The 24291-nt window shown below is 36.4% G+C and overlaps 1 protein-coding gene across 2 annotated transcripts in view; it reads left to right on the top strand.

Annotated features, from left to right (window-relative positions):
- The first annotated feature begins 761 nt into the window (after window positions 1–761).
- The window catches only part of LOC118750288 (Krueppel-like factor 10), a 36498-nt gene continuing 12968 nt past the window's right edge, over window positions 762–24291 (top strand). Inside the window, exon 1 of one of the 2 annotated variants that reach the window (XM_036485013.1) lies at window positions 762–1274. In XM_036485013.1, coding sequence (XP_036340906.1) covers window positions 1209–1274 — 66 coding nt within the window. In that variant the 5' untranslated portion in view covers window positions 762–1208. Of the gene's footprint in view, window positions 1275–5513; window positions 5900–24291 lie in introns of those variants that run through there. The other variant, XM_036485014.1, reaches the window with a different exon arrangement.

Genomic DNA, 24291 nt, shown 5'->3' with positions numbered 1-24291 from the left:
ACAGTTTTACTTCTTTAACAATTCTTTGCCTAATAATATAATTGAATATTTTTTTATTTTTTCTCAGTATGCACATTTTTTTCTTAAAAAGGTATTTTATCTTATTTTATTTCATTTCATTACGAATATACTATAAAAAAGCAAATTTTGTTTAGGAAAAAATTTTAAATTTTATATTTTTCCCCCAAATGGGGCTTAATTTCTTCCGGTTTTTCTTCTCGTTCTACTGAGCTAAGGCAGTGTCAATTCGAGCTGTCACAATTGATACCACCTTGTATTGCATCATGACGATTTCCATGATAAAAATATAGCAAGGTAGAACCGTTCTCTCAATTTGTCGGCCATGATTTTTTTTTTGAAGTTTGCCAACATTTTAAAATCATATAAAAGTGAAAATAAAAAATTGAAATTGTTCGAAATTGTTGTTGCTTGAGATTGAAAATGAAAATGTGTGTGTGAGTTTGTGAGTAAATTTAAAAAATTAAATTGTTTGGAAACGTCAAGAATTTTAAAAGTGACTCTCAGCGGTTCTACCTTACTATATTTTTATCATGACGATTTCCATCATAAGCGCCAACAACGTTGAATAACTCGCAAAACGTCAACTACTCGAATGAACCACCCCAACAAAAATGACGACAATAGCAATATATATGTACATATGTATGTATATATGTACATCCATATGATATATACATACATGCAATCACACCCAATTCAAGTGACTGCCTATACACAGCAGAGTGGCGTTGCGCTGTCGACGCTGGTGCTGTGTGGTGACGCGCACTACATATCAGACCGACTTGGTTTTTTACAGAAAGGCATCAAAATGTTTTCATTCGTTTGTTGAATATCGAATAAAACGGTTCCATAATCTCTCCCCGGGCTTAACAAGCAAATAAAGAAAGCAAATACATATATGTTTATTAAACAAAACTGAAACTTATTGAAAATTCCGGAGCTAAACATAAACAAAAAGCAGTTACTAAATAATTTCAAGAGATTTTACTTTTTATTAAAGTGCAAGTGCAAAGCGAATTTTGCAAACATAGAAAATTAATAAAAGCGCAGAAAATAAAAATTATTCACATGAATAAAGTACTAAAACATTGTTACAAAGAGTGAATTTAATATTTTTCCTGTAAATTTCTGGACAGCGTTGGATAACTTTATAAAATCGACAATTTTTAGTGAGGAACAAAGACACAATGGATATTACAATATTGCCTTCACCGCCAGCAACGCCACCATTGTGCGAAAAACAAATTGAAGCTGTGAGTGCGCCAATACTTTCGAAAAAATGTTTTATATTAAAACTTCGATATATGTACATGTGTATGTAGATACGTAAGAGTATGTATGAACGTATAAAAATATTTGTGTAAGTGCATAATTTTTGTTGCATGCTCTCAGAGAGTGACACATTAAATTTGTTATTATCGGTTAACGCAACAACAACAACGTCATTGTAATAAAAAATAATAATTTGCAACTCTGTCTCAGCGGATGCACACTCCCCCTTTTTTGGAAATAGTGAATTGAATTTGTATACACATGTATGTATGTACATATGTATGTATTTTCGCTTTCAATGACTTAATAAGCACCTACATTAAATTTCATCGCACATAATATATTCAAAGTAAATGTAATTTATACCACGTACATACATATACATATATGTATACATTCATACCCAATCGGAAAAATGAGAAGCGATTCTAAGTGATCGCCTTCAGGAAGGAATTATTCAATAAGTCCTCTTTGGAAACTTTATTAGAATATCTTCCAATAACGCTGTAAAGTGTAAATAATCGGGCATGTAAGGCCTATCGCTTCAAAAGTTCCGCATTAAAGGCTCGCAGAAGGCCGCTTTGTTTCCAACTTTGCCGACTGGGTATGTATGCACATACATATATACATACACATGTATGTATTTATGTATGTCCATATACATACTTCGTGATTTTTGGTATTTTAAGAAATTAAGTACCCACTGGGAAAATAGGTAAGCACCTTACGAGGTAAGCCATGTTTTCTTTCAGTTTTTAGTACCAAAATTGTCATCATGACCAGCGTAATCTACTAGTAAAGCACAAAATGAACACCTCCGGCGACACATTACGTTGTCAGTTGCAAAATAACGTGCAGCCGAAGTTATTTCCAAGCACCGAACTACTCCGAGCGACTGCTCTGCATTACACGTAACTTACTTTGTAAAGCGACTCAGAAGTATGTTTGATAGCAAATGTACATTCTAAATTCCTACTTACATAAGGCGGCCATGCCTTTGTAAAAGTAAGGGACGTTCGGCAGGGAAATGGTAATGACTGCCAGGTGAAGAGTAAGTTGCTAATAAGGTATTATTACGTGCTCCTAATTCCCACTGGGTACACTCAAATAAAAGTCGCTTACAATTTCAATAAAAAGTAATGCAAGGTTTTTGGTAAAAAAACCAAGAGTGTTAAAATTCTCCCAACGATTTTTAACTGAAAATTTGTACGCAAAAAAGTCTTAAATTACCTACCCAGCAAAAAAAAATCCGTTACCTCTGAAATGAATGTGGAATCGGAAGAAAAGCTCGTAAGCGCTTCCCCTTTCGCTTCTAGAAGCCATTACTTTAACATGGGCATGTCATTGCCGGTAATGGCTTGTAGACGACTTTACCACTGCAAAAATCGCGACTACTCCATGCATGTGTGTAAAGAGTACTCCCTAAGGATCAAGGAGTACTCCAAAATTAACCACAATTCATATAAAAAATATGGTCCAATTAACATTGCGATGTCCTAGGGCAGGACCATATACTCCATCAATGCTTTACATCAGAGTAGCACAAAACTACTCCAACATATTAACAATGACATTGTTGTTATATTTTTTCGTTTGTACACTCATTTCTTCTTCACTTCACAGATGCTTTTTCGAAATTAATAAAAACCAAAAACAAAAATTAAAAATCACATGTTGCCTCTGACGGCATTCGAACCCGAACATGCTGGGAGCTAACTAACAGCGAGCATCTCTACACGGTCAGCTACAGCCAGACATGCAAATGTGCTTTCAAATGCTCAACTTCAATCACATTTCGTTAAAACACGAGCAGTGATCGGGTAACAAACAATAAGCTGGCGCAGAGACACGAGTTGGTCCGCTACAGCAGGACAGAGGAACACTTTTGTAAGTACTCCAATATATCACAAATGGACTACAAGGTCCAACGATTTTTGCAGGGTACATTCCCCGTAATGGATTAAAGAAGCGAAAGACAGTTGAGACATTCGAAAGTAATTCGATGCACAAAATATCGAATCCCTTTAAGTGGCAACGTGTTACCGACATACATACATACAGTCAGTGACATGACATAAATTTCCAGCGTGATATTTTTGTTAATTTTGCTTTTGAACGAATTTTTAACGCAAATAAAACATGACTTTTATGTTGCATATACTTTGTGTTTTGACTTAAGCGCCAATTCTGTGTAAATTTTTCGGAAATCTGTGATTTATACAGGCCGGTTCTGAACTGAAACTCCCTGAGAGTTTTCTCTCTTTTCCCTTTCCTCCCATTATGAATAAAAATTCCTCGAGGATGTTTTATCTTAAATGGCGGAGTTAAGCTGTCAAAAAAGTGTCAAACAGCTATTTCGAAGTGCGAATTTACTCCTCCCAAATTTTCGGGGAAAATGCTACTCCCTGGGAGTTAATCATTGGAGGATTTCTTTCTCGAGAATTGTGATGATTATGTTTCAACCACATACACCAAATTCGAACCAAATCCGACCATAAATACGGTTTTTCAAAAAATCTCGGCCCTGGCGTCACCTATCAAGACCATTGTTCGCAAAAATGTTTCTACGTATGCAAGTATATATTTTAAAAAGCAGACGATATGGCCCATAAATACGTTAGATATATGACTTTTATTTTTTACTTGTCGCGGTAGACCTTTCGATGGAAATACCCATATGTACATACATCCATGCATACATATTTCCATGTATAGAAATTTTTTACGACCACGCGAAGCATAAAAAGGTAATAGCAGAAGAAACAGCAGAAATCTTTCACATAGTCGTATGACAAAACCTCGTACCTGGATATGCAGGAGCGGAAAATTGACATCTATGATACCGTCATGTTAATAATACTAGTCGCTAACATTGAAAAAGGATGGAACGTGAATTAGTTGGGCTGTAAGGCAAACAGTGTTGCCAGAGAAAAATTTCGTTTGGAGCTGAAACGGTCGAAAAAGAGAGCTTAATAATACTAATAGTAGCTAAAATGAAGAGCTACATATTTTTGTTAAGGTTGAGCATTTATTGACGTAATGGGCTGTTTTTGCTTAAGCGTAAAAGCACATTTAGCGCATTTAGCTCCAAATGCTACTCTAAATGTACATTTATCCATACAAAATTCGTCACCTAAATGCAACTAAATGCAACTCCACTTTTTCACTAAGAATCTAAATGCCAAAGCAACCCTGTGATCTTCCAAAATTTCCACGATTCGAACATGGTTTAAAGAGAAAAAGTGGCAACATTGCTTTTTCGAGTATACAGTTGCTAGCTGCGTTTCAGTGATCGCCGATTGAGATTTCTTTTATTTTACATTACATATTTGGATAAAGAAAAGTTAAGCAAATTCAACATCGATGTGATGCTGATAGAAATCTGGATCAATTTGTGATCAACTCTGTTTGGTTTGTTTCCTAATTAGGTGAGGAATTTTTAATTGACAGCACCGACAAATGAATATATACACAAACAAATGTTTGGTTATGGTTAAAACCATTCAAGTTTTTGTATTGAATTTTTGGTTTAAAATTTATTTTTTCCTTTTCAGTATGGTTTTTGCACATTTTCTTCTGTGTGAGAATTGATCTTAATATATACGGATCTAAATAAGAGACTGGAACACGGCTGTTTAACAAAATCATACGATTTCGAACTCGCGTAAATGTACATTTGCTAAATGCTATAGCATGAACGCTCTTCGAAAACATATGTTCGAAAGTGCTAAATGTTGCATTTTAAATGCAGCAAAAACGCTGCATAAGGTTGTTTTTATATTTTCGGAAATTTTAATAAAAACAACGACTTTTATAAATTTAAGTGCTGAAAAATCTTTCAAAACCAAAATAAGGTGCATATATTTCGAATTTGTTGCTATGGCACTTATAACAGTGAACTAAAAATACTTTACAAACTGTCAGTCTGTAATTTCAGATATTTGAATTGAACAATTTTTTCGCAAAATTTTTCTGTAAAGTTTTACTTCCAGCACTCCTTAAAGGTAAAATTAGTAAGGTAAAACAAAATCTGCGTTATCAGAAAAAGGTTTTTCTTTTAATTAATTTTTGAATTCTTTAACCGAGATTCAAGAGTTTATGGTGGATACACTACATCTCGAAATTTTCCATTTTATCAACGCTTGAATTTTGGCTTATATATACTAAATACAACTAAAACTTTCTGGAGCTAAAAAAGGTGCTAGATAAATTTGAAAAGAGCTAAAAAAGAGATAGGAGCTAAAACCCAATTTTCGGAGCTAAAGAGATAAAACTAAATCTAGCTCCAGAAGCACCAAAATGGCAACACTGAAGGCAAATAGGTAGCATTAGCTTACAATTAGTACCTCTCTACAGGGCTACTATACTACATACATATATGTACATAGATACATGCATATGTTCCCATTAACGTATCTACACCCGTGCTCCTAGCAATGAAAAAATTTGTTTTTGCCCGTCCATCGCTTTCGAGCGCACGCATTTTGTGAAAACAAATCTTCTCCATCGCATTCGCACTCAGCGCCGGTATTGTAATCACGCCGTGTTCACTCGGCCGTCAGCTGGTGTTCACGTGAACAGAGCATGGCCGTCATGCCTCCAGATGGTAATCTATATGCTTACATACATATGTGTATGTGTACATGCATACAAATAAAAATTTCATCACACAGATTCACCCATGCTCGCCCATCTGACTAGCCCATTTTTTCCAATTAGCACTAGGTTGTTGTTGCCTAGTCAAGTGGATGGAGGATAAATTGGGCTGTTGCGCGCTCCCTGCTATTTATTACATATTCTCGCCGCGGTTGCCACTTGTTATAAAAATAACCAACGAAAATCTGAAGAAAATAACCCAAATTACAAAAAAAAACGAAATTTGTTATTCACGTATCTATTACAAAAAGCAAAACTTATTACAAAAAGAAACAAAAATTCAACAATTTTATTGAGCTTTAGGCCGGATTTTTTAAATGAAAATTTTGTGGAAAAACAACATTAATTTACATTTTGGTAGAAGTTATAGCTGATATTTCGGAAATCCAAAATTATTGAAATTCTTGTGCGTTCAATCAAATATTAACTTTTTATATGCGCATATAGTTCTTCATCTAAAGTGATAAAGGGATAAATTTCTAAAATTTATCAGTTTACCCGCATTAATTCATTAACGCACCTTGGTAAACAATTGCATAAAACTGCTTACTATTTAACTTATATGGCTAGTTACGTCTCATTTAGCAAAAGCGACTACCTGGCGCAACCTGTAAGGGTTGAATTTTTCTGAAATTTATACATTTATCCACCAAAGTCGTTTCATAAAGTGATTAACTTTGGCTAAATAGTCATACAAAGTCTGGCAGTTCATTTATCAAAATGATAAATTTATCATTTTATTAAGTTTATTAAGAGTTTATCACTTTTAATGAAGACTCCTATTAAAAACACTAAAATGAAAATTTAATTTATTCATTTATGGCATTCAGTATGCAATACTACTTTTTGTAAAGAAAAAATTTGCTAATTTCTAATATAAAAACACAACCAAACAAAACCAGAGAAAAAACTGCCAAACAACTAAATTAGAAAAATTAAAGAAAAACAACGAACAGTGGCAACCGAGATTCTCGCTGTTGTTGTGGCGCTGAGAGAGCCAATCAGCTACACGGTAACTGAGAGATGTGTGAGCTAATGGGCAAAAATGTGGGGCGGTGTCACCGCAGTCTTCTCACTATGAATGTGCATATGCATACATACATATGTCTGTCTGTCTACTCGAGCACGACATCACTACGTGAATTGTTCGTGGCGGTACTAAGGAAGGTTGCTGACGACGATGACTTGTTCCGTTCCAGCTTATGTTTGCATATTTCTTCGAGATTTAGCATATTAACAAACTAAGATTTTACTTTGTCAAATTATATACATTTACTTAATAAATTAATTTGATTAAACTCCTATATGTATGTATGTATGTATATTGAGTCGCCACTATCTAATAAACTCTAAACTAAAGCTGAACGCTTGCTTCGCTTTGCGTGACAGATTCGCTTTGGCAGATAAGATGAATTCTATGAAAACGCACAAAGCATGCCACATATGAAGATCATTGCAGCTGCAGCGCGAAGCGAAAAGATGGCCAACTCCCATCTTTTTGCGCGCATAAACTGAAATTAGCTTATTTCCTATTTTGGTCCAATTTTGACAGTTGCTTGCAGTGTTGCCGTTTTAGCCCTTTGGTGGCTAAATTTGGCTACCAAATTCTTTTTTTGGCCACAAAAATTTGAAATTGCCCCTAGCCCTTTTTTTAGCCCTTTTCAAAACTTATTCATCATTGACATTACAATTTTTTTTATGATTTTCATGAATTTAACTCTTCGCTCATAAAGCGAACGCCTTTCCTTTAAGGCAAGTAAACATATGTCTATGTATGTTCCTTACGTTTCAGGGCCGTTATCTTATCCGTTAACGATTTAACTATACTTTAAAATAGGTAAGTTGGCGGCCCTTAATATGCTTTATGTGTTACACAAAAAGTTTTTTTGTTGAATAAAATATTAATTTTTTCAGAGTTCATTGTTTTTCTATACCAGTAATTATAGAAAATTTTTGCGTGTATACTTACATATTTATACTAGCAGTACCCCGGTGTGCTTCTCTACACCAAATATTGAAAAACGAATGAAAAGTCCTGGAATTTTTCTATATGAAAATTTATCATTTGTTTTATTTTAAAATTTTTGATTCTTTATTTTAAATCTTAATCCAACACATTTGGATATACAACATTTTTTGTTTTTCCATCTTGGGTATAAATAAATAAACAATTTGGAATGCCAACTCTTGAACAGGCCACGTATAGCTACCAATTCCAGTAATCTACCACAAATATTTCAAGAGATATACCAGATGAAAATTTTTGTTAGTACGGGTGGTGCCACGCCCCCTTTTCCGAATTCGAGGAAACTTAACAAAAACCATCTGCATATATAAGATGTGAGGTGCCACACCCTCTTTTCCAATGCCGCCCATTTTTATCCATGAGTATGGAATTATTTGTTATACCTCTATACCAACTTCCAGTACTGTACCACAAATATTTCAAGAGATATACAACAAAAAAATTTTAGTTAGTATGGAAGGTGCCACACCCCCTTTTACGAATTCGGGCAAACTTCACATAAACCATCTGCATGATAGCCTGAATATGCCGTATAAATTTGGTTGAATTCGGTGAGCCGTTCTTAAGTTATATTGTCACACCAAAAACGTCCACTTATTTTTATATTTTAGTTAGTATGGAGGGTGCCCCGCCCCCTCTTCCGAATTCGAGAAAACTTCGCATAAACCATCTGCATGATAAATCGAATATGCCACATAAATTTGGTTGAATTCGGTGAAGCTGTTCTCAAGTTATGAGGTCACACCAAAAACGTGCACTTATTTTTATATATAAGAGATGTAGGTAAAAAAATTTAGCAACCATTTTTAGCCACAACGTCGATTTTTAGCTCTTTTTTAGCCCTTTTTTAGCTGGAATTTAGCTACCACTAAAAATGTTTCGCGGCAACACTGGTTGCTTGACTGCAAATAAAAAAAAAAACAAAACATGTTCAAAATCAAGTCTTCTGTTTAATTGGCTGAAACAGAAAACTTTCTGTTGCTGAATGGCAATGCCTCTGGTTCAATATATAAGCCAGCATAGCTTTTCATAAGCCAATATAATTTATTTATCGTAGTGAGTGGTTCTCTTTTCTCTACCGTGTGCATTTCGTGCTTATTTAAAGTTTCGAGTTAAAAACCCATTGTGCTAACTTTGCTTCTTAAACATTTTTTTTTCTATCGTTTTCCTTTCGTATAAACAAGGAAATCTTAGATAAGAAGGGTTTTTTTTTTTGTGAAGTTCTTAGCCAAAATGGCCCCAGGGCCGTCCCTTGTGGGCACAAATCGGTTTGCCATACTAGCCGACAGTGCCGGAATAAAAAAAAAAGAAAGCGAAAGACAAGAAAAAACAAACATTTATTAACACTGATCTTATTTTTCCCGAACTCCCTACTGTTAAAAAAAGCGATCCTAAATTTGTCGTGCTGCCGCATGCTTTGGAGTTTATAAATCAATTTGTGCAGTAAGCAAAGAAGTAGAAAGTGTTTCGGAGCTGCGTGACGGAAATATTCTCTTACTCGCAAAGAACAAAATCATTGCTGAAAGATTCCTCGCACTTAAAAATCTTCCAGGTATTTGTGCCGTCAAAGTCAAATACCACGAAAATCTGAACCACAATAAAGACACCATCTACACCCCTTTCCTCAACAACGTGTCATTAGCGAATTAAGTTCTCAAGGAGTAGTCGGCGCTTATAAATTCCAAAGAAAGTCAAGCAACGAAACCTTAAATCCAACCGGAGTAGTATTGTTGACTTTCGATTTATACCATCTCCCCGAAAAAATTGGCATAGCCTGGCGAAATGTAAAAGTTAGGCAGTATGTAACAAATCCCATGCGGTGTAAAAACTGTCAGTTGCTAGGTCACACATTGAAATTGTGTAAGCGTTCGCCCGCATGTGAAAACTGTTGTTTACCACCTCACTCCCCAACGAAATGCACACGCACCTTTTGTGCTAATTGTTCTTCCGACCACCTCTCTTCATCTAATAAGTGCCCAAAATTTCTTCAAACAAAGGAAATACTCAAAATCAAGGTAACAAAGAAATGTACAATGCGAGAAGCGATAAAGATTCATAAAAACACAACTCCTTCTATTTCCGAAAATTCTCAATCATTCTCTTCTATTATTTCAAAACCTAATGCAAACGAAATACGCTCCGAATCCAGAATAATTACTGGCCCCGAAATTATTAAAACTAATAATCAAGCACACAACACATCCGCTGCATTGCAGACCTCCTTTCAAAAACTCGATTGCACTCAACAAATAAATGAAATCAGCCATGAGTCCAACAATACAACTCAATTAGCAACAGTGTTGCCGTTTTAGCCCTTTGGTGGCTAAATTTGGCTACCAAATTCTTTTTTTGGCCACAAAAATTTGAAATTGCCCCTAGCCCTTTTTTTAGCCCTTTTCAAAATTTATTCATCATTGACGTTCAAATTTTTTTTATGATTTTCATGAATTTAACTCTTCGCTCATAAAGCGAACGCCTTTCCTTTAAGGCAAGTAAACATATGTCTATGTATGTTCCTTACGTTTCTGGGCCGTTATCTTATCCGTTAACGATTTAACTATACTTTAAAATAGGTAAGTTGGTGGCCCCTAACATGCTTTATGTGTTACACAAAAAGTTTTTTTGTTGAATGAAATAGTAATTCTTTTCAGAGTTCATTGTTTTTCTATACCAGTAATTATAGAAAATGTTTGCGTGTATACTTACATATTTATACTAGCAGTACCCCGGTGTGCTTCTCTACACCAAATACTGAAAAACGAATGAAAAGTCCTGGAATTTTTCTATATGAAAATTTATCATTTGCTTTATTTCAAAATTTTTGATTCTTTATTTTAAATCTTAATCCAACAGATTTGGATATACAACATTTTTTGTTTTTCCATCTTGGGTATGAATAAATAAACAATTTGGAATGCCAACTCTTGAACAGGCCACGTATTGCTACCAATTACAGTAATCTACCACAAATATTTCAAGAGACATACCAGATGAAATTTTTTGTTAGTATGGGTGGTGCCACGCCCCCTTTTCCGAATTCGGTGAAGCTGTTTTCAAGTTATGAGGTCACACCAAAAACGTGCACTTATTTTTATATATAAGATGTAGGTAAAAAAAAATAGCTACCATTTTTAGCCACAACGACGATTTTTAGCTCTTTTTTAGCCCTTTTTTAGCTGGAATTTAGCTACCACTAAAAAGGTTTCGCGGCAACACTGATTAGCAAAACCAAAGTCTACACCTTCCGAAATAAATAAAACCACTAAACAATCACACAACATTACACCCATTCCAGAAAACTTCCAAACTTACTCTCAAAAACCCGATTTGCACTCAATATCCGCTCAGGTATCACCATTACCCACTCAAACAATAAACGTTCTCAACGATCACGATTCCATTATTAAGTATTTTCTCCACAACTTGTCAACACAATATCTCAACTCCACTATTGACTACTCTCTTGATCTCCAAAACTACAACAACAACGCCAACCAGACTAACAGAAGTACACAAAGCTACCTCGCAGGTGACACTACAATGTCAGATGAAGAAATTTCGAATATAGACGAAAATCTTTAAAATGTGAAATATTTATAATTCAAAAAATAAAATAAAAGCATTTTCCTAAAGTATATACATATATTAATACATATTTCGTTATAAAAAAAACAGTATCTAACTATAATCTTACAAATGACGACTATATTGCAATGGAATCTCAACGGATATTGGAATAATTTCCATGAGTTGCAACTGCTCTTAAAAGATTTTAACCCCAGCATTGTATCGTTGCAAGAGACTCACTTGTCTTTTAATAGTGCTCCCACTCCCCCCCACGCCTACGTGGCATACATCCACAATCTAGCTCAAAATACGTCAAATAAGCAAGGCATATGTGTTTTCGTAAAAAAAGGGATCCCTCACACCAAACTTAACATAACATCTTGTATTTCAACGATTGCCATAGAAATAAATATAGGTTTCAAAATTACTTTGATATCTATGTATATCCCTTCCAATCAAACCTTTAACTCTAATGAAATTCTAGCAATATTAAGAAATATTTCCACACCAATCATTTTACTTGGTGATTTAAACTCATGGAGCCCTCTCTGGGGTTCCACAAATGAAAACCAAAGGGGAAATATAATAGAAGATGTACTTTTAGCATCAAATCTTGTAGTCATCAATGATGGCTCGCCTACGCATTTTTCGACTCACCAAAGTTTCACAAATGTGGACGTAATATTCTGTTCAGCAAATCTAGCGCCAAAAGTTTCATGGACGATATTAAAAAACCTTCACGGAAGTGACCATTTTCCTATCATAACCACTATTGAATCAAACTTTAATAAAGAAAAAATTAAAAAAGTGCCAAAGTTTAACACAGACAAGGCGAATTGGCCTAAATTTTAAGCTTGTTGCGATGCGGTATCTAGGAAAACTGCCGTCTCTGAAAATATAAACAAAGAAGCATCTAATATAAAAAAGATCTTTCGTTCTTCAGCTCATTTGTATATACCACAAACAAAAAACTTCACTCACAAACCATCAGTGCCTTGGTGGAATTCCGACATTGCATTCCTTAGGAACAGAAAGCAACCAGCTTGGGCGGAATTCAAAAAGCACCGCACCGAAAGCTTTTGGGTGATATTCAAAAAGTCAAATGCTACATTTAGGTATCATTCTAAACGGGCTAAGAGAGAGTGTTTCCAGCAAATAACTAACTGAAAAGGATATAGTTTCAAATAGGGTAGTCTACAGCCCAGATACAGTCTCATCTGCTGCATCGGAGATTGAAAAACCTATTACACTCATAGAGCTTAACGAAGCGTTACACAGTTCTAAAGGAAGAACACCTGGATTTGACAAAATTTCTTACCAAATAATAAAAAATAGTTCACTCGGTACCGCCAATAGGTTACTAAATCTATATAATTCAATTTTTGACCAAGGTATATTTCCACAATCATGAAAAAACGCTGACGTAGTCCCAATTTTAAAGCCCGGTAAATCTCTCGCCGAGATCCAAAGCTATCGCCCAATCTCCTTACTTTCATGCTTGAGTAAAGTATTAGAAAAGATAATCGCGAAACGACTTATGTGGTTTTGGCTAAGAGAAAATAATATCAGCCCTAATCAAGTGGCTTTTAAACCTGGGCACAATACATCGGATGTACCCTTGCATTTCGAATACTTTCTTTCAACTGCCATTTCAAGCCGAAACCATGTTACTACACTCGGTTTAGACTTCGAAAGGGCATTTGATCGAATAGGCATTCATGTTGTCCTTCGCCAGCTTTCAAAATGGAAGGTTGGAAAAAAGATATTTGATTTTGTGAAAAGTTTTCTAACAAATCGCACATTTAGAATTAAGATTAACAACAAATATTCCGACAGAGTTCCTCTATCAAATGGAATTGCACAAGGCTCCCCTTTATCGGTAGTGTTTTTCATTATAGCTTTCGACGAAGTTAGTAAAATCATATCTAAGTACAAAGTAGAACATGCAATTTATGCTGATGATGTTTAAGTTTTTTCAAAAAATAATAATTTAAACCAAGTTAAAGACACTTTTTTATACATCCTTAACGATATTTCAGAATGGGCTAAAAGCTCCGGGGCTAATATATCTTTTGAAAAATGTAAAACATTACATATGTATGTGTAAAAAACTAAACTGTACTAATTTTAGTTTATCTTATAGTAATAAAATTATCGAAAATGTTTCTAAATTGAAAATTCTAGGAATAATGTTTGACAAAACTCTTAGTTTTAAGGAACACTGTAAATATTTAAAAGAAAAGCTCCACAAAAGATTGAATATTATAAAATACTTTGCTTCCAAACATAGTAATTGTAATCGAGCTACCTTAATTAATCTCTCTAAATCCTTAATTCTATCTGTTATCGATTATGGTCTATCCATATACGGATACTGTGCAAAAAGCACTCTTGCAAGCGTTTCGTCGATTTACCACGCAGCGGTGCGGAAAAGTCTTCGCGCATTCCCAACAACGCCAATAAGAAATATCCTTGCTGAAGCTGGACTCCCTGCACTCAAAGAACGTACCACACACAGCACATTACGTCTTATACCAAAGCTCTTCATGTCAAAGAACCCTATATTGAACAACGATATAAAAAGAGCCCTAAACAGGAAAAGGATTCTAAGACGGCCGTCAACAATCTGTAGAGTTGCTCAATTCTCCAAAGGCGTCGAAATTCCGCTAAAACCGACTCTGATCAGAGCTCCGAAATACCATCCTTGCAACCTTCCAATGTCGTTATTCATTACTTCGCTACTTGCGCACGCTAAACAACATACTTCAGCGGTTGTATACCAAAATGCCTTTTTATCAGGAGTAATCTGACGGCACTTGGATGGAAATTTATCTTCACAGACGGCTCCAATTGCAACGATACTATATCATTTGCTGTAGTATCTGAAGATGGAAATACAATTAAGACAGGATTACTCTTCCCACACTGCTCTGTTTTCACTGCTGAGGTTCTTGCTATAACCTTCGCCACAGAATATGCAGCCACATCCAAAGGCAAGTACGTTATTTGCTCGTATAGTAAGTCGGCCGTGCAATCACTGCAAAATACAAGAAACAACGAACCTCTCATACAGAAGATTCGTGAAAAGTTAATTGGGCAAAGGTCTAAAATAAAAATAATGTGGATTCCTGGCCACTGCGGAATCTCTGGCAACTAATATGCTGACGCAACCGCCAAACAAACTTCCAATTCACCGAGCGAAACTGTTGCCACCTATGTTACATCAGACATTCAAAAAGCTGTGGAGAGTTACATAAAAATAATGTCGGCGCAAATCTGGTCAACATATCAGCATCCTTATGCAGCTATTAACAAAAACGGCATCGCGTCCTCTGTTCCAGCGGGAGCGTCTACAGAACAAATAAAAATGTTCACTAGGCTGCGCCTACAACACACGGCAATCACACATCAACATCTGCTCAGTGGCTCTGCTGGTCCATTTTGCCAAACTTGCAACTACCACCTGACAATAAGCCACATCCTCAACGAATGCAGGAAATACTCAAACGCAAGCCAATATACTTATGCTGGCTAAGTCTTTCCATACAAAATAAGACACGCCTAATATCAAATTTTTTATATTTATGTTCGTAACCACATAACGCAAGAATGATAGAATACAAGATTGCGCATTTTTGCGGGTGATGACCTCAAGATAGCAACGAATAGTGTAGATAAAGGAAAGAATGATTGGAGATGGAGGAGAGAAAGAGTGTTAACTGTCAAACCTCTGCATACATACAAACAGTTTGCTAAAATGACGTCACACGAACAGCTGATTCTGTCAAATTCGCCAAGAACAAAGTAGCGGTAATGCTGATTGCGCCACCTCTTTCTCCCTACATCGTGCATATAACGCACGTTTTGAAAAATAGGCAATTTTTTAAGTTAATTATGGTAAATTCCTAGCTTTCGCATTTTAATTTTTTTATCGGCAAAAAATAATAATTTAAAAAATAAGCTTACAAAACGTTGATTTTTTGTTTATAAAACGCTTGAAAGTAAGCGTAATATAATCGAAAAGGAACATTGGTTTTAAGCGTAGAAATATAAACTTTTAATAAATGTTCAAAAGAAAGCTTTTTATAAGCGTAAAAGTGTAAACTTATAATAAAGGTTCAAAAAAAGTTGTTTATAAGCGTATGAGTATAAACTTACTAAAAATTAAAAAAGAAAGCTTTTTATAATCATTTTTATAACCATTTATTTAAAGATATTTCAATAAAAACTCATCCATAGATTGCTTAACATCTAGAAACTAAAAGAAATGCGAATTTTCGGCGGACTCATCTACGAAAATGTAAATAGGGAATAGACATTTTAGCATACAAATTCACGATAACACACAAAAATTAAGCATAAAAAAGTTAATTATTATATCTTGTTGCGTGCTTTCAATTACAAGCGGTTATTGGCAAATTGGAAAAACGACATCGATGCAGCTATATATTCCGCTTCATCGCCGCCATTCTCATTGATGAACTTTTCTGAAAAAAATACTTTTTTAATTGAATGTCAAACTAAGAAAGGATAAAGAAAACTCATCATTTGAAGACTCGAATGCTCCACCGATTAGCGCAGCGGGTCCCGGATTGGATTTTTTTTTACCGCATTGGTTTTATTTAATTTTTTCCTTTTAATAAAACATTTTAAAAAACGTAAACACGTCACTTACGATTGAAAAAATTTATATTTACTACTTCATGTCGTTGGCATTTGCATTTCATTTATAAGTTTAAGTAATTTATAAACATTCGCTCTCAAAACTTATTAAACGTTTATTTGAAAAAACTTTTAATAAGCTTAATATTAAAAATGCTTATTTAACGCTTATTATAGCAAACTTACTTTAAGTTATTTTTAAAAACATTTACTGAAATGCTTGTTGGGTTATGTTCGGGCGTTACTCAAAATTGAAACGATTATGATAATATTCAAATTTCTCAAATAAGTTTGAATAGAAATATGAAATTAATATATATATTCTCGGATTTGCCCATATGTATCATAATTTTATGTTTTGAAGAAATCTGAAGGGAAAATTCCACAAAGTTGATTTTCCGTCGTATTTTTGGAACACCCTACCCACCAACATTAATACTAACACAATTGCACCTGCCTATCTTTGCACTAACACCATGCGCGCGCATGTTTCACTTAATGACAGCGAGAAATAAACAAAGACGGTGACGTAGCACCTACATATGTTTGTAGTAAAACCGTCGCTGGCAGCCGTCTGTGTTCATTTTCTTGCTACTTCTATTAGTGCTGTCATGCATTGACTGCGTGCCACGCTTTGAACTACCCTGCAAAAATCGTTGGACCATGTAGTCTACTTGTGGTATATTGGAGTACTTACAAAAGTGATCCTCTGTCATGCTGTAGCGGACCAACTCGTGTCTCTGCACCAACTTATTGTTACCCGATCACTGCTCGTGTTTTAACGAAATGTGATTGAAGTTAAGCATTTGAAAGTACATTTGCATGTCTGGCTGTAGCTGAACGTGTAGAGATGTTATTTCTTAGCTCCCAGCATGTTCGGGTTCGAATGTCGTCAGAGGCAACATGTAATTTTAAATTTTTGTTTTTGGTTTTTATTCATTTCAAAAAAAGCATCTGCGAAGTGAAGAACAAAAGCATGTACAAACAAAAAAATATAACGACAATGTCATTGGAGTATGTTAGGAGTAGTTTTGTGCTACTCTGATGTAATGCAGAGATGGAGTATATGGTCCTGCCCTAGGACATCGCAATGTTAATTGGACCATATTTTTTATATGAATTGTGGTTAATTTTGGAGTACTCCTTGGTCCTTCGGGAGTACTCTTTACATGCATGCACGGAGTAGTCGCGATTTTTGCAGGGTATGTACCCGTGTGATTGTACGAGAATGTTTTTTGTGATTTTATTTGCCTTGCTCACACACCTCAATGACGGGTATAGCAATTGTGTTCATTCGCCTATGGATTATTTTTAGTTCGCGCGCTCACTTTCTTACATATGTACGTGCATATGTACATTGTATGTATGAACACACTTGCATGCATATGGATGTAGCCAAAATGTATTCAACAAAGTGTGATTGAATTTGGCATTGCTCTCAGAAGAACCACCCTATAAAGTCAAATTGAAAAAAATTTTTATGAATTTTGAATCGATTGTTTATATTTTTTGGCATAATAGTACTTTAAAAGAGAGCCTACCTGAGTTGTCAATCACACCTTGTTTAATACACCTTGGGTGTAGCTTAATGGCACTCAACATCTGGTGTGCGTTAAACTCTTACTCTCGCATTTTTCTACATTAACTATTGTATTTATTCAATGACGCTGCCCCCAAAAGCCCACACACATGTTTATATTTAAGTTGTGCAGTGAGTACGAGAGCACTTAAGTACGCGTCTGGGCGTTGTACCAATGTTGCCGCCGCTCAAAGAACTTTCTAACCAAGATTAGACGAAAAAGTTACCAAATGTAAGGAAAAATTACAATTTTTTTTTATTAGATTAACAATTCAGGTCATCACAAATTTTTTTATATAGTACATTAACAAACCAAAGAAAATCAATTTTTATTTGCATTTTTGAAAAGTAAATCCTTTTAAGGCTGTAATATGTAAATACATATTTTAGAAAATCAGTATTCCCGTATTAGATGCATATGCATGAATGTTAATATCTTCGTAAACATTACCAGACTCTAAATGACGTTTTTAAATAAGTAAATAGGTTCACAGTTTCCAACTTCTTTGTAAGAATCAATGAAATACCTAATCAGCGTAAACAACCACATTGTATATATTTTAAGATTAAGATTAAACAATTAAAAATTGGACTTAATGAACTATGTCGTCGCTCAGCGCGAAATACCTCGTATACGTCAAACGTAGTACCGCATATACGATGGTAAATAAATTTTACAAAAGCGCAAAAAACCAATTTTTTCAAATCTGTGGAAGGGTATTTCCACTGAACCTACTTGCTATAAGATTATTATCATTAATCTTAACTTAAATTAATAAAGTAAAGAGTAATGGAAAAAGAATAACCAAATCCCCTTTTTATTGTACATACATGAAGTGGTATTGGATTCCGCATATACGAGGTATTTATATATGTACCCTGAAGGAAAGATTGGTCCAATTGCTCGAAAAATATAGTCGTAGGTATAGTAGCTTTGTATCTAGACCAAATATAGTCCAAAAATATAAAAATATAAAATATAAAACAGGTGATTTGTACTAAAAGTGGTCCGAATGTAATGCATAAGGTATGAGTTTTGATCTAAAACTGGTTACAATGTCATGCAGTAGCGGACAACGGGTACAATTAACGACTTGCTGATATGTAGGCACTTAGTCAACAAATTGTCATGTGCGACGTTGGCATGCAGAGAGAGTATCCGCATAGAAAATCTGAGAACCCCGGTTCGAATCGCAGCTGGCGCAAGTTTTCTTTTTGTTTTTTTCCCCCAAAATTGGTTACAATGTAATGCAGAAGCGGACAATTGGTCCGAGTCTAGGACGTACAATGTTAAATGTAAATAGAATTTTACATGTTGTTGGACCAAACTTTGGACTAGTTACAATCACTTGCAGTCTAGTTTGTGGTGTGCTCTAAGTCTATTCCGAGATCCTACAGGGTACTATCTAAGTATGTATTCATTTGATGTAGTCTTTAGCCGACCATGTATATTATGTATTCTGTATATTATAAAATAAATAAATACATATGTAAGTAATATTAATACATTCATTTTAGATATTCTTAAACAACATAAAATACTTAGTTTCGTTTAAAATACCTCACTAAATTAAGTGCGTTCATACACGCGATTTTTTATTTGTCTTGACCGCTTTGTAGCAACCCTGTGTATTGTTTATTTAACCAAAAGAGATAGCGAATGTGAGTAATTGCGTATATTTTTATATTCTGAGTTGTTTGTGGTAATTTTTTAGATTTTAGATGAGTGATCAAAAGAGAAAGCTTCTGGAAATATTTTACAAACTACCACGCGCGATTATTAAAAACAAAAACGTCCAAATACAATGACATATCAGTTATGGGACAATCCTTTTTTCGATTATTATCGATTAAATTAGAGCCGACACTGATTTGTTCGTGATTTGTTTCTTGGTTTAAGATAAACTACGTACTTTCAACTTAATTTACTGAGAGACTTTACAAGGCGAAATTACTTAGTTTGTACTTAATTTATGCGTAAATTAAGATTGACCTCTAAATTACGCCAATGGGAACATAGTTTTACTTGGTTTTACTGCTGGGACTGCCACTGCTGCTGCTACTCTCTTCAACCCCAGCAGGTGTAGCTGGCCTATGTCAATTAAAAACTACAGTAAATATTAATAATAAAATTATAGTTTAAAAAACTAAAACCTCCATATTATAATTGCCATTCGTACTGTCATTAGGTGTGTAACTTGAGAATAGAAATCACTGCATCTTTTAGGCGCATCAATATTACATAGTTACATCCCGAGCTAATAAAAGGAAGGTAAAAAAATAACCAAAACAGGAAAGATCTTAACAGCTTCACAGGCAAGAAAAAACTACAGGCAAGTAAGAATGTACATATGTGCGTCTAAATCTGGGAAACGCCGCCACTCTGATATACGCATATGCACAACCATGATAAAAACATAGCAAGGTATAACCGTTCTCTCAATTTGTCGGCCATGATTTTTTTTTTAAGTTTGCCAACATTTTAAAATCATATAAAAGTGAAAATGAAAAAATGAAATTGTTCGAAATTGTTGTTGCTTGAGATTGAAAATGAAAATGTGTGTGTGAGTTTGTGAGTAAATTTAAAAATTAAATTGTTTGGAAACGTCAAGAATTTTAAAAGTGACTCTCAGCGTTTCTACCTTACTATATTTTTATCATGTGCACAACGACATTGATTTATGTGTATAAGTTGCCATAGATATATCTATGAACAGGCATGGGCAGAGAACGAGCACACGCTCAAAGAGCATAACCATCGCGTGTATGTATACAAGCAAGAGCGTAACGATGAGAACACGACAGCATGTAAATTAACCCTGCAAAAAATGGGACTAATCCGGGATGACTCCGGGAGCAATCGCAAAGGAGCATGCGACTAATACCACTTTTGATCTCTTTATATGGAATGAACTGATCGCTTTTGTTCGAGCATGTCCTATGAAGAGACTAATTGTTCACCTTTATACCCGAACGGGTATGAAAAGCGACTAGTCAATTTAAAAAAATAAAAATAAAAATTTGCACCAGCTGAAATTCGAACCGGGGTGCTCAGTTTTGTTAGGCGAATACTCTCTCTGTGTCAATGCCGCACATGAAATTTCATTGACTAAGTGCGTACATATCATTAAATCGTTAATAGTACCCATTAGAGATGAGTTGGGGACTAATTGATCTCCAATTATACCCTTAAGGGATGAGTCGAGACTAATTGAGCTCCAATAGTACCCGTATGAGACTAGTTGGGACTAATTAATGCCCAATTGTACCCGATTGAGAGTAATCTCGGAATACTCGCTTTAGAGATTCCCACTTTTAGCTAACGTTTGTTTGTGGTAGTGTCCAAGTCTGGATATGAACAACAAGCAGTGGAATCATGTGAATCACCTTACTCAACCCGAAATTTCTAAATGCTGGACCCGAATCGTGGCATTCGTGATCGAAGTATTACTAAAAATAAAAATAAAATAAACAATTTAGCAACCGCTCTAATCGAGGATCGAACCCGCTTCTATAGACTTGAAGCACGCAACTCTCACCACTCGGCTACCGCGGACGCCAAACTCACTTGCTTTGTTTGCCTACTTGAACAAAAGACAACAGATGACCGTTTACACCAGTGTTGTCGTCGAAATTCCCCTGATCCGAGTTAATTCCCAAAAATTTCGTGCATTTGTTCGGCTGCTTGTGGGCATTTGAGAGAGGAAAATGCATGAGTTAATGCAAATAAAGGCTTTCTCCCGTATTCCTTTTTCAAATGTGCATAAGCAGCCGAACAAATGCACGAATTTTTTGGGAATTAACTCGGATCAGGAGAATTGTCGATGACAACACAGCCAACTGTTGTCTTTTGAACAAGTAGGCAAACAAAGAGAGCGATAAATCTTCACGGTTTCACATACACCTTATAAATTACACAGTGATAGTTTGTTTCAAACATTTTCAAAGAGATGGGCGGAGAAGACGGTTTCACTTTATTTCGGGTATGGGGAAACGAACTGCATCATTAGTTTTTTAAGTTTTCTGCACGCCTTCATACAACCTTTTATTTTTACAATTTTGCCTCCAATGGAAATTTTTCAGGTGCTATGCCCTATTTTATGGTTTCTTACTTTTATCTGGTTGCCTTTATCGGCAGATTTCTTTGACAAAGTTGTTTAGAAAGTCTCAGGCCTTAACTTTTGTGAACAAACTAAACTCCAGAATGTAGGTCTTGGAAAGTTTTGGGTGGAAAATCCGAAAGCATTTTTATACTTATTACACAGGAGAACACAAAAACAAAAAAGTTTATGAACCAGAGGGTAAACCCAACTATTTCTAATTGTTTATGACCAAAAAAATAACTTCAACTGGCCATTTTCCCGCTACCACCCTCTTACAACCATCCCTGGGGATTGAATTTAAATTTTTCATGCAAAATTGAGATATCTGTGTATTCCTATGTTTTTTCGACAGTTGAAACCGAAGATGACTATAACGTTCCCACGACAGCCGGTTCTACGTACCGGAATGGCTCGGGTTTTACCCGACCAAGGGCTGTTGTTTCGGCGATCTAACCCCGTTTAGGTCGGCGAAGTATCTCAGAAGTTGTTCGTCCATAGGGATACATTCGCTACGTTTTCTCCTACTCATGGCTGGCATCGAGTCAAACCCAGGGCCAGAAACCTACACCTGCTGTGTATGCCAGAGACGACTACACCACAACTCCACCTCTGTCAAGTGCAATGCTTGCGAGGGGTGGAGTCACCTCAGAGTCTGCTCAGGACTACGGACACATCGGCAGTGGACCACATCTTTTGTGGCCCCCTGTTGCTCTGACAGAGCAGCCTCCACGGCTAACCCCAGTCCACCTGAGCAGCCTAACACACTCACCACAGCACAACAACATAAAACACCACAGACCATACCACAGCCACAACAGACCACAGAACACACACGAACCACATGAAGCTCCTTCGATTTAACTGTAAGGGGCTTCAGAGCAAGATCGAGGAGATAACCGTCTTCATGGAAAGGCATAGCATATTGATAGCTGCGGTCCAAGAGACGAAGTTGCACAGCAATTCAACATTGTTGAATTGTGCAGGGTACAACGTGCACCGTCGAGATCGCGAGCGGGATAATGGTGGTGGCTTAGCGTTCATTACGCACCACACCGCGCAGTATCGTCTTATCGAAGCAGACACCACCCGCAGGGATACCACCCTAGAATGTCAGGGCATTGCCATCCGGTCAGGCGATGTTGAGCTCGAAATATTTAACGTTTATATACCCCCTGTCACCTGCTGCCCGGCAGGATATCACCCTGGCATAGGTGCGCTCCTCAGAGGTGAAAACCGTATGGTAGTAGGCGACTTTAATGCGCCCCACGATCTTTGGCACTCAAGCCTGTCAAACGATCGTAGGGGAACTGACTTGGCTGAGCAGATAGATGATTCGACATTCTGCACAATGAACGACGACGCACCCACCAGGATTATGGGCAGCTGCTGCAGCTCGCCAGACATCACAATAGTCAGCGCTGTTCTGATAAACAGCATATCGTGGCCACCTATGCTGACTTTGGCATCAGACCACCTGCCCATAGTCATCTCGATCGATAAACCAACCGACTTTGCTTCCGTGGACCACCGAACATATATCAACTTTTCTAAAGCTGATTGGAAAGGCTCCGCGGAATTTACTGAAAACACCTTCGCTGCTCTCCCCACACCAACCGACGTCCACCTTGGTGAACGTAAGTTCCGCAGGGCTGTCACCGCTGCTGCAGCTCGCTTCGTACCGGCAGGATGTATCACCGACCCACGCCCAAATTTCCCTGCTGAAGCGGCTGTTCTAGCCGATGAGCGTGACAGCCTTCGTCAGGCCGATCCCGGAGATCCCCGTATCAGGGATCTCAACGCGGAGATTCGCCAACTAGTAAACGTACATAAGCGGAAGAAGTGGGAAGAGTCTGAAGACCTGCAACTTCACCTCTGGTGTGAGTAAGCTTTGGTCAACCGTGAGGTCACTGTCCAATCCGACGAAGCACGACGACAGAGTCGAAATTTCCTTCGGCGACCATACTACGTCGGACCCGGAGCGATGCGCGAGCTATTTTAGCCGGCAGAAGGCTGCACAAACTGCCAACAACCTGTGCCCCCCTTGCTTTCACTTGCGGTGAAGTGCATTTGGCCGTCGGGAAGGCGAAAGCCTCCAAAGCCATGGGTCCCGACGGAATATGCATGCTGATGCTGAAAAATTTGAGTCCGGCGGGGGTAGCGTAACTAAGAGTCTGATTATGCATACTTCGCATAACTTCGCACAACCATTTGTACCAGAGCACTAAAAGTGTAACTTAAGAAAATGTGAAGCAAAATCTAAACTCAACAGATCGCTAAGTTTTTAAAAGTTCTGCTAATTTCTGGGTAATGGAATACATACAAAATACATACAAAGTACATACGAAATTACAGTTTGAAGTTTATGCGAAGTTGTGTGAAGTTATGCGAAGTATGCATAATCAGAC

The sequence above is a fragment of the Rhagoletis pomonella genome, unplaced genomic scaffold (assembly GCF_013731165.1).
Source record: "Rhagoletis pomonella isolate Grant_MI unplaced genomic scaffold, Rhpom_1.0 Rhpom_scaffold_00196, whole genome shotgun sequence".
NCBI classification, from domain to species: Eukaryota; Metazoa; Arthropoda; class Insecta; order Diptera; family Tephritidae; genus Rhagoletis; species Rhagoletis pomonella.
Note: the sequence above shows the minus strand (reverse complement) of the source record. Positions and strands in the feature narration are given on the sequence as shown.